Source organism: Bos javanicus, chromosome 14 (genome assembly GCF_032452875.1).
Source record: "Bos javanicus breed banteng chromosome 14, ARS-OSU_banteng_1.0, whole genome shotgun sequence".
Classification (NCBI taxonomy): domain Eukaryota; kingdom Metazoa; phylum Chordata; class Mammalia; order Artiodactyla; family Bovidae; genus Bos; species Bos javanicus.
Genome location: NC_083881.1, coordinates 64,567,867 through 64,580,049, shown reverse-complemented (window position 1 = coordinate 64,580,049; position 12,183 = coordinate 64,567,867). Strand labels below are relative to the sequence as shown.

General features: G+C 40.8%; 1 protein-coding gene across 1 annotated transcript; it reads right to left on the bottom strand.

Moving 5' to 3' along the window:
- Positions 1-560: 560 nt before the first annotated feature.
- Positions 561-10,504, bottom strand: LOC133260159 (cytochrome c oxidase subunit 6C). The gene is made up of 4 exons (XM_061438363.1): positions 10,394-10,504; positions 9,334-9,465; positions 8,259-8,386; positions 561-688 (listed from the first exon to the last, which is right to left on the bottom strand). The coding sequence occupies exons 2-3, from the start codon at positions 9,442-9,444 to the stop codon at positions 8,273-8,275; spliced, it is 225 nt and encodes a 74-aa protein (XP_061294347.1). The 5' UTR covers positions 9,445-9,465; positions 10,394-10,504; the 3' UTR covers positions 561-688; positions 8,259-8,272.
- Positions 10,505-12,183: the final 1,679 nt, after the last annotated feature.

The window sequence follows — 12,183 nt, the reverse complement described above, 5'->3', positions numbered from 1 at the left end:
ATTTGTTAACCTAATGAAAGAACTGGGGATTCAGTTAGTTTTCGCTAAAATGACACAATTCTTAAAGCTCTTTTGATCACAACAAAAACAATTACTAAAGGAGAGAAAGCTCCTAAGCCCTCCTCTGAAAAATGTTACCACACTCTCAATTAGCAAATATCAGTCAACCTCAATTCCAATTAAAAAACTTTGTGTATTTCATATTGTACACGCATACAGTTAGGCCTTCAATAAAGTGGTAACTGAATAAAGAACCTTAAATGTACCTATTACATCTGTCCAATGGCTGGATCCAGTAGGGCAATCTGATAACAATGAAGTCCAAAGACATTTTATTGGAAAGACAGTCTGGGGGTTCAGGATGGGGAACACATGTACACCCGTGGCGAATGCATGTTGTTGTATGGGAAAACCAATACAATATTGTAAAGTTAAAAAAAAAAAAAATTAAAAAAAATAAAGTTACTTTCCAAATTCAAAAAAAAAAAAAAAAATCCCTGACCAATTCTAATCCAAGTACCCCAAACTCTACATGTCCGTAAGAATAACTGAACAAAGACTTAAGTGTCGACAGTAGGTTAATTGTTTATTTATTGAGAGACTATTTCTCACCCCAGATAGTCACAGTTTCATAGTTCAGGAACACAGGAAAGTGACAAACTTCCAGGGAACTCAACCCAAAGAAATTCTGTGGAGAAAAACAAAATGACCAAGTTAACGACAATCATTCTCTTAATACCGCACCATGCTGGGTCCCCTGAGCGCTACTGCCACGATGTGGGCCACGTTTTGCTCACTCACCCTTAGTCCAGGAGCAGCCCCAGTCAGGCTGCCTGGGCTCCAGGTCCATTCTCCCCTATGCTCCCTAACCTCCCTGTCCAACCTCTATTCCATTTGGGGCATTCACATCTTTTTCTGAGGTTTCTTGCTTTCATGTACCAAGTTCTACCTTTTTTTCTTCAAGTCCACCCGTCCGTTCCAGTCTCATACCCATACTGTTCTTAAAAAGCAGCAGTCCATTTGTTCTAAACTTTTGTATTCTTGTCTCCAAATCTGCTCCTCTTTTTATTGTTTTTTAAGCAATCAACTTCTTATAAGGTAAAAAAAAAATGTGTTTAAAAAATCAGCCTGTTAACATCTGATTATGAAAAGTATAACCACTGCGAAAGCTTTGAAAATTTCAAAGGTACGAGAAAACAGCAGTGTTAAGATAACACACACAAGAAACTAGTATTTTCTTTATCTTTTTACCTTCAGCCTTTTTTGTTATGCACTTTTAACACAGATCACCCTTTACATAAAACATTCTTAGTTTTCTATTTTAGTAATTCCTGTTACTTTGTGATTGTCAATTCTAACGGACATAACAGTCCATGATGGAAATTACAATTCCTATCAGTTTTCCAACCACTGGGAATAAACTTGTTTTTCTACTATTATATATTACATATATTAAACTATGGCTACTTAATACATGTATCGATCTGTGACTCAGATACTTCTTAATATAAGCAACTACAGAAACGGAATGTAACAGAATTGAATCTAACACTAGGCAAAAGTTATTTATACTCAAAATTATCCTTAAATTTTAGACACAGAATCTTAATTCACACTGTCCATGAGGCAGTGGACCTTGACTACCCAACCAGAATCTAGAAAGCCACCAAGTCACCTGTGGACATCCAAATAACAAACCATAAAAGGTTTCCAGTGCTTCAGAGAAGAAGGAAAAGAGCAGACCTTGCACACAGTGTTCTGGGCTGTCTGAGGGCCTCCCCAGGGACTATTTCTATCTTTATCTCGAACACTGGTGACAATGGTGACTGCGTTTAAGGGACTTATGAGACACCATCAAAAAGACCAACATTTGTATTGTGGACGTGCATGAAGGGACAGAGAATTTATTTGAAGAAATAATGGCCAAAAACTTTCCAAATCTGAAGAAAGAAATGTATATACAAACATGTTACTTGGAAGTAAGATGAACCCAAAGTCTCCTAACATCAAGACACATTATAATCCAACTGTCAAAAACCAAAGACAATGAATCCTGGAAGCAATAAGATTCACCGTCTATAACGGAGCTTCTATAAGATTATCAGTAGACTTCTCAGGAAAATGTCCTTCAAAAATCAGGAAGAAATTAAGACACTCCCAGATAAACAAAAGCTAAAGGATAAGGAGTTCATTACTACTAGATCTGCAAGGAGAACTGTTCAATTTGAAACAAAATTACACTAGACAATCACTCAAAGCCATACTGAAATATGAAGCTCCCTGGCAAAGGTAAATATGTGAATAAATATAAAAGCCAGTGTTAATCATGTTTCATATCCCCACTTTCAATTTTGTAGTATTTAAAAGGCAAAAGCACTAAAAAAAAAAAAAAAAGACATCTGTGTTAATGGGCACAATATCTAAAAATGCCATTTGTGACATCAATAACAAAGTAGGGGAACAGGGTTGTAAAAGATAATTTTTGTATGTGATTAAATTTTTGTATGTGTGTTATCAGCAATTCAAAATAGACTATAACTATAGGTTGGTTTAAACGTCCCAACCAAAAGTCATGGATCTGAGGAATGGATACAAAACAAGGTCCAACTACAAGCTATCTACAAAAGATTCACTTTAGATCCAAAGATACACATAGTTTTGAAGTTAAGGATGAAAAGAGACTCCATACAGGCAGCAATCTAAAGAGCAAGAGTGGCTATACTGTTAGCAGATAAAACAGACTAAGTCAAAACATGCTACAAACACAAAGGACATTTTATAATGGCAGGTCAGTCCACCAAGAAGGTAGATTATATATACACCAACCATGAGAGCCTGGAAATATATGAAGCAAACACTAACAGAATTGAAGGAAGAAATAGACAGCTCTACGTAACAATAGGTGACTTAGAATGTAAAATCTTACAGAAAAACTAAACAAACTCTTTGGCAAACCTATGGCTATAATTGAAATGACCAGACAGAAGATCATTAAGAAAATAAGAGGACTTGAACACTACAGACCAATCAAATCTCATTCTACCCAACATGAGAATATGTATACTTTTTCTTAAGTGCATATGGATTAATTTCCATGTTAGGTCATAGAACAACAGATTTTAAGACTGAAATCACATAAAGTATCTTTGCTGGTCACAATGGATGAAACTAGAAATCCTAACAGAAGGAAGAGAGATAGCAAGGGAACATTTCATGCAAAGATGGGCTCGATAAAGGACAGAAATGGTATGGACCTAAGCCAGAAGCAGAGGATATTAAGAAGAGATGGCAAGAATACATAGAAGAACTATACAAAAAAGATCTTAACAACCCAGATAACCACGATGCTGGCTCACCTAGAGCCAGGCATCCTGGAATGCGAAGTCAAGTGGGCCTTAGGAAGCATCACTATGAACAAAGCTAGTGGAGGTGATGGAATTCCAGCTGAGCTATTTCAAATTCTAAAACATGATGCTGTTAAAGTACTTCACTCAATATGCCAGGAAATTTGGAAAACTCAGCAGTGGACACAGGACTAGAAAAGGTCAGTTTTCATTTCAATCCCAAAGAAAGGCAATGCCAAAGAATGCTCAAACTACTGCACAACTGCACTCATCTCACGCACTAGTAATGCTCAAAATTCTCCATGCCAGGCTTCAAGAGTACATGAACCGTGAAATTCCAGATGCTCAAGCTGGTTTTAGAAAAGGCAGAGGAACCAGAGATCAAATTGCCAATATCCGCTGGATCATCAAAAAAGCAAGAGTTCCAAAAAACATCTATTTCTGCTTTATTGACTATGCCAAAGCCTTTGACTGTGTGGACCACAACAAACTCTGGAGAATTCTGAAAGAGATGGGAATACCAGATCACCTGACCTGCCTCTTGAGAAATCTGCACGCAGGTCAGGAAGCAACAGTTAGAACTGGACATGGAACAACAGATTGTTTCCAAATTGGGAAAGGAGTACATCAAGGCTGTATATTGTCACCTTGCTTATTTAACTTACATGCAGAGTACATCATGAGAAATGCTGGGCTGGATGAAGCACAAGCTGGAAATCAAAGATTGCCAAGACAGGCATCAATAACCTCAGATATGCAGATAATGCCACCCTTATGGCCGAAAGTGAAGAACTACTAAAGAGCCTCTTGATGAAAGTGAAAGAGGGTGAAAACGTTGGCTTAAAGCTCAACATTCAGAAAACTAAGATCATGGCATCTGGTCCCATCACTTCATGGCAAATAGATGAGGAAACAGTGGAAATAGTGACAGACTTTATTTTTGGGGGCTCCAAGATCACCGCAGATGGTGACTGCAGCCATGAAATTAAAAGACGCTTGCTCTTTGGAAGAAAAGCTATGACCAACCTAGAGAGCGTATTAAAAAGCAGAGACATTACTTTGCCAACAAAGGTCCATCTAGTCAAGGCTATGATTTTTCCAGTAGTCATGTATGGATGTGAGAGTTGGACTGTAAAGAAAGCTGAGTGCTTTTGAACTGTGGTGCTGGAGAAGACTCTTGAGAGTCCCTTGGACTGCAAGGAGATCCAACCAGTCCATCCTAAGGAGATCAGTCCTGGGTGTTCATTGGAAGGACTGATGCTAAAGCTGAAACTCCAATACTTTGGCCACCTGATGCGAAGAACTGACTCACTGGAAAAGACCCTGATGCTGGAAAAGATTGAAGACAGGAGGAGAAGGGGATGACAGAGGATGAGATGGTTGGATGGCAACACCGACTTGATGGACATGAGTTTGAGTAGGCTCTGGGAGTTGGTGATGGAGAGGGAGGCCTGGCATGCTGCAGTCCATGGGGTCGCAAAGAGTCGGACACAACTGAACAGAAGGAAGACAGAAAAATCCACAAATACGTTGAGATTAAACAACATACTCTCCAACCACCAATGGGTCAAAGTAGGTTTAAGAAGAAAAGTTTAAAAGATCAAGTCAACAACCTAAGTTTACCCCTCAAAAGGTAGAAAAGAAAAGCAAGCTAAACCAAAGCCACAGGAAATAAAGATTATTATAAATATACCAAAAAATAAACAGATAATATTAACAGACTTTAACTAAGTAAGAAGATTAAATCCACAATCAAAAAACACTCAACAAACAAAAGGCTGGGATAAGATGGCTTCACAGGTAAATTCTACCAAACATTTAAAAAAAGTTAACCCCAATCCTCCTCAAACTCTTCCAAAAAACTGAAGAGGGGAACACTTTCAAATTCACTCTATGTATTTTTTAACTTGCATATATTAATGACAACTTAAACCTGTGTATGGGAGAGAGACTGCCCTTCCATGTTTTCCTGTGTCTTTCATATGTCCACATCTGACTAACCATCTTATTTAAAAATACAAAACATTTGGGGCTTCCCTGGTGGCTCAGTGGTAAAGAATCCACCTGCCAATGAAGAGATACAGCTTCAATCCCTAATCCGGGAAGATCCTACATGCTGCAAAGCAGCTAAGCCTGTGCACCACAACCACTAAGCCTGTGCTCGAGAGCCTGGGAGCTGCAATGACTGAGCTCGTGAGCCACAGCTACTGAAGCCTGTGCACCCAAGAGCCTGTGCTCTGCCAACAAGAGGAGCCCCTGCAAAGAAGAGCCCCCACTCACAGCAACTAGAGAAAAGCCCACTTAGCAACAAAGACCTAGCACAGCCACAAATAAAATTAAAAAACAAAACAAAACACATAAGACTATCAAATATATTAAAGACAAATTACAGAGCAATATCCCAAATATAGATGCAAAAATCCCTCATAAAATACTAGCCAACAATTCAACAGTTCATTAAAAGGATTACACACCATGAACAAGGATGATTCAACATGTGAAAAATACAACACACCGCAGAAGGACAAAAAGTCACATGATCTTTTCAACTGATTCAAGAAAGCATTTGAAAAATTTAATACCTTTCCATGATTAAAAAAAAAATTCAAATAAAGAATAGGAAGAAAAACTACCTCAACATAATAAAAGTGATATATGAGAAACCCACAGCTAATATACTCTCCTCTAAGGTGGGGGGGGGTGGGGTGGGGTGGGGGAAGGATGCACATTTTGGCCGCTTCTCTTCAACACAGTACTGGAAATCCTGCTGCTACTGCTGCTAAGTCGCTTCAGTCGTGTCCGACTCTGTGCGACCCCATAGACAGCAGCCCACCAGGCTCCCCCGTCCCTGGGATTCTCCAGGCAAGAACACTGGAGTGGGTTGCCATTTCCTTCTCCAATGCATGAAAGTGAAAAGTGGAAGTTAAGTCGCTCAGTCATGCCTGACTCCTAGCGACCCCATGGACTGCAGCCTACCAGGCTCCTCCGTCCATGGGATTTTCCAAGCAAGAGTACTGGAGTGGGGTGCCATTGCCTTCTCTGACTGGAAATCCTAGCCAGGGCAATTAAGGAAGAAAAGAAATGACATCCAAATTGGAAAGGAAGAAGTAAAGCTATCTGCAGATGATCTGATCTTATATGCAGAAAACCTTCAAAGATTGATCGATCTCTCACACACACACAAAACTGTTAGAATAACTCAGCAAAGCTGAGTAGTGTTTCTATACACTAACAATGAATAATCAGAAAAGCAAATTAAAACAATCTCATATTAGCATTAAACTACAATTCTTAGGAATAAACTTCAACAAGGAGGTAAAAGACTTATATACTGTAAAGTATAAAACATTGGTGAAATTAAAGAACCAAATAAATGGAAACACATCTTGTGTTCATGATCTAGAATACTTGTAACTGTCAAGATGTTCACACTACCCAAAATGATCTGTATAATGCAATTCCTACCAAAATCCCAACAGCATTTGAGAAATAGGAAAATCCATCCTAAAACTCATGTGGATTATCAATAAGACCATGAACAGCCAAAACAATCTTGAAAAAGACAACAAGGCTAGAGGACTAACACTTCCTGATTTCAAAACCTGCTATAAAGGTATTGAATCAAGAGTGTAATATTGGCATAAAGATGGAAATATAAACTAATGCAATAGACTAGAGTCCCAAAATAAACCCGTCCATATAGAGAAAAACACCAAAGGTACTAAAACTAATGGGAAAATATTTTCAAGAGATGGTGTTTGGAAAACTGGATATTCACATGCAAAAGAATGAAGCAAACCATTTCCTTAACATCATATCCAAAAATTAACTCAAAATAGATCAAAGACCTAAAGGTAAGAGCTAATAAAACTGTAAAACTTCAGGAAAAAAAGTAATACTTTATGACAGTGAATTTGTTAATGATTTCTTAAATATGACACCAAAAGTACAGGCCAAAAAAAAAAATTAGAATCCATCAGAATTTCAAATGTCTATTCATCAAAAGATACAATTAATAGACTGAAAAGGCAATTACAGAATGGGAGAAAATATCTAAATCATATCTGATAGGGCCTTTTAAATAACTCCTACAACTCAACAAAAAACTGTCCGATTAAAAATGGGCAAAAGACTTGCATAGACATTTCTCCAAAGAAGTTATACAAACAGCTAACAAGCATGGGAAAAGAGGCTCAACATCATTAACCATTAGGGAAATACAAATGAAGACCAAAAGAAAACAATACCTAACACTCATTAGGATGGCTACTATCAAAAAACCAGAAAATAAGCGTTGGCAAGGACATGGAGAGACCCTTGCACACAAAACTTAGTGAAGTGTAAAATAGTGCAGCCACTATGTAAAAGAGGATGGTGGTTCCTTAAAAATTTAAAACCAGAACATCATATGGTTTAGCAACTCCACTTCTGAGTATATACTCAAAATAGTATTAAAAGCAGGGTATCAAAGAGATATGCACACAGAACAGCAGCATTATTCACAAGAGCCAAAAGGTGTATAAGGAATCCAAGTCCATTAACAGATGAATGAATAACAAATGAAAAACAAAATGTGGTATACAGATAAAATGGATTACTCAGCCTTAACAAGGAAGAAAATTCTCACACAGCTGTAATGAATAAACCTTGAGGATATTACATTAAATGAAATAAGTCACTATTCCACTTAACATGAGGTACCTAGACAGAAGCATGGTGACTGCCTGGGGAAGGGGGAAATATTTAATGGGTACAGAATGGATCCCCATCTGCAAGATGAAGAGTTCTGAAGACTAGCTGTGCAACGATGTAAAGGTACTTGACAATACTGAACTGTACGTAATTAAGACTGTATGTTTCATGTATACACACAATCAAAAGGTTTTAAACAGTAACTTCAAATAACCGTATTACCTTTATATTCCAAATCACTTTGCACTCTGAAAGATACCAGCCTTCCTCATCTCCTCAAAATCTTTCATGGAATCATAATTTCTGTAGAAGTCTGCATATGCCTTCTTTCTTTTTTCAGCTACAGCAAACTAAAAGGTAACAATCACATTCAGGGTTTATTTTTTAGATTATTAGAAACAATATCTAAAGACAATGTAAATGACCAAGCTTCTGTTCACCTTGAAGCCTATTATTTTATTAAATAAGTAATTAGGGCTTCCCTAGTGGCTCGGTGGTCAAGAATTCACCGTGGTTCAATCCCTGGGCCGGGAAGAGCCCCTGGAGAGGGAAAGAGCAATGCACTCCAGTATTCCAGTATTCCTGCCTGGGAAATCCCATGGACAGAGAAGCCTGGCGGGCTGCAGTCCATGGGGTCACACGAGTTGGACATGACTTAGCAACTAAACAACAAAGAAGTAACTAAGTTAAAATGAACTTTTTAGGATGGATCCTAATCTGACTAGCATCCTTACAGGAGGAAAAAATTCAGACAGAAACATACTAACACATATAGGACCATGTGATGAGAGGGAGAAAACAGCCATCTTCTACAAAGTCAAGCAGAGAGGCAGCAGAAGAAATCAACCCCAAAGTTTTTTTGGTTGTTTTTGGCCACACTTGTGGCAGGTGGGATCTTAAGTTTCCCAACCAGGGATAGAACCCGTGCCCCCTGCAATGGAAGCTTGGAGTCTTAACCACTGGATGGTCAGGGAAGTCCCCGACAGCTATCCTGATCTTGGATTTTTAGCCTCAAAAATTTTTTCTACTGTGGAAGCCACCCACTTTGTGGTATTTTGTTATGGCAGCCCAACCAAATTAAGCTTCATTTAAAGATGGAAGACAAGCCATCTGGAGAATAAGAAATACTGTCCCCATCACACTGAAGTGGGTAGAGAAAGGTAAGAGCAAGGGAGCACCCTACAGAGGGAATTTCTTTAAAAGACTCTTCTATGAGCTATCTACGAAAATGAAATATATTTTCAAATTGAAAACATTTTTCGACTGCGAGCACAAAGTAAAAATAAAACATACATACCTTATAGAAAGTTGCAAACCCCAGAGAAACCATGAATGCGCCAACAATATGAAATCGCAGACGTCTGGCCAGAAGGCCACGCATCTGAGGTTTTGCCAAAGCAGTGGACATGGCAGTTTTTCTTCTCGACGGCTAGAATGAGAGAGAGCTCTTAGAACTCTTATGCACAATACATTTTAGTACCTAGAGACACAAGCAGGACAGTGGACCAACTCCTCTACCAAAACCTAGGATCTTTAGGGGCTTAGTGACTTCATCTTTTTCCCTTTCACACGCTGAACGACCACCCTAAATAAGCAAGACGGCTGCGACCCAACAGTAACCGGGGAACAAGAATGACACAGGCCTCTCCGAATTACAGGAAAGATCAGCAGTGGCTCTAGATTGATAGCACAAGTGCAAACAACTCTACCACCAATTCATTTAATCCTGTGAGACAGGTGTTTTCCCGTTTTACTGACAAAAACCTGGACGCACGAAGGTTAAGGAAACATTTCAAGGTCGCGCAGTCAGGACTAACACCCGGGCGGGCCCCCCAGCAGGTCCCCCGGGCCCTCGGCGAGCGCCGCCCGCGCGGGGAGGGAAGGCCCTGCGCGCGCGGGGGCGGCTGCGGGAGGGAGGCCCGCCCCCGGCCCCCAGCCTCCCAACCCCAACCCCAAGGCTACCACAAAGCCGACGGCGCCCCTCCCGCCCGGGGCCCGGAGGAGGGGGAAACCGCTCCCTTTCTGCAGGTGAAAACACCGGGACCGGACAGGTCAAAGGACGCCGCCAAGGTCACGCTCAACGCAGTGAGACACGCAACGGTCCCCGGGGCCGGGCCGGCTGCCTCCGAAGCCTGGCGGTCCCTCCAGGCCCCTCTCACGCCCCTCAGCAAACCCGGGGTCCCCGGGAGACCCTCCCCGAAGAGGCCGCAACGCCGGGAAGCTGGGGTCGACACGGGCCAGAGGTCCGAGGTTTCCCGCCCCTAGAGATGGAGAGTAACGGCTAGAGAGGCAGACCGGCAGCGGGAGGCGGCAGGCGGGGGAATCCAAACAAGGGAGGAGGTAGGCACACGACTCACCTCAACCGCGATGTCCTCTCAGGCTGATGGAGAAATGGACGGCGTTTCCGCAGCGCGCAGGCGCCTAAATAGAGGGAACGGAGAGGGGACCCGGCTACGGTGGCCGAAAGAGTCCAAAAAACCTCCGGCGCGCCTCCCGCTGGTCACAGCTGACGTTAACCAGGGTTTTCAGTCTCTTCCTTGGGTAACTTTGGATTTATTTAGACTTTGACCTTCTGCGTCAGTTTCTTTAGTAAATTGGACATACTGATCTTACTCATACACAGAGTTGATATGAACTGATTAAGGAATTCAAAGATTTTAAATGTGTGAATTTAAATAAATATATACCCTACAAATACAGCACAAATCTTCCTGGACATGCATGGATTGCTCCGACTATGTGCACAAACGAACATTTTCATTATGACTATCCTTATGCATATAGCCACTTGTTTGGGTAAACAGTGAACCAGACAGCCAAGTTCCAGAAGCTCACAGCTCAGCAAATGAGACAGGCATAAACAGAGTAATATCATGAATCCCAACCAGTGGATGCTGTAGTGGACAGCTGACCTAGCTGTTGCAGAAGCAATTACCCGCTTAGCAGAGTTGAACAAATTTTGATGGAAGTACTTGTGTGGACTTTTAGTAAGAGACTGGTGTTTTTAAAGGAAGACATCTGGAAGTTTATGGAAAGTAGTCTGTAAAGGTAAGACTCTTGTGCCTTCAGGGTGTCAGACTTGGTTTTTATTGAAATAACCTGAATTGGTACTGCATTATTGAAGTCAACTCAGCAAGTACTGTGAAGGATTTATAGGCTACATAATATTGATTCAACATATATGGATTGATACCAGGCTCTGCTATTAGGCAGATCATGAAGCAGGTCATGGACTCTTTGTTCTCAGAGACTTGTTAACAGATGGTTCTGGGGAGTGAAACCTTTCAGTCATAATTGGTGGTTACTGAAGGTCAAAGTAGATTTGTACCTCAGCAACATTTTTCAGGCTACTTATTGTTGTCCCAAGACACAGACTAAACAAACTGAAATGTCAGAGTTTAGAGCAGAGAAAGGTTTATGGGCTTCCCAGGTGGTGGAGTGGTATAGAATCCATCTGCCAGTGCAGGAGACGCAGAAGACAGGGCTTTGATCCCTGCATCAGAAAGATCCTCTGGAGTGGGAAATGGCAACCCATTCCAGTATTCTTGCCTGGAAAATTCCATGGACAGAGGAGCCTGGCAAGCTACAGTTGAGGGGGTAGCAAAGAGTCAGACACGACTGAGCGACTAAGTGCACACACAAACAAGCAGAGAGAACAGGCCACCCACCCTCAAAAGACCTGAATTCCCTGATAGTTTGTGGGGAAGAGTTTTTAAGCGCAAACTTTACCGTGAGGGCTGGAGATTGTGTGACTTTCTTGCAATTGGCTGGTGGTGAAAAAACCAAGCGGTGTCCGGGACTGGTGCGCAGCCTCGCGTTACCATCCTCCACCTGGGTGGGTGAGGGCCTTAGTTCCTGCAGAACTCAAAGACATACTGCTATATATCTAGGAGTTGAGCAATCTGGGAGGTGAGTCTTAGTAAATACAGACCTTAATTAACAGAACTAGAATTTAATAGCCATTAAAATATAACCTTTTTCTCTCTAAAATTACCCTCACTTTTACCACATACAACTAAATTGAGACTAATTTGCTTACAAATTAAGTCTGGTTAACTGATTACATAGGATTTTTACACTGGCTATATCGGAACTTTACATAAGGAGTCTTTGAACTTTTTATAGTCCTCTCAAGGCCAGGAAAGCC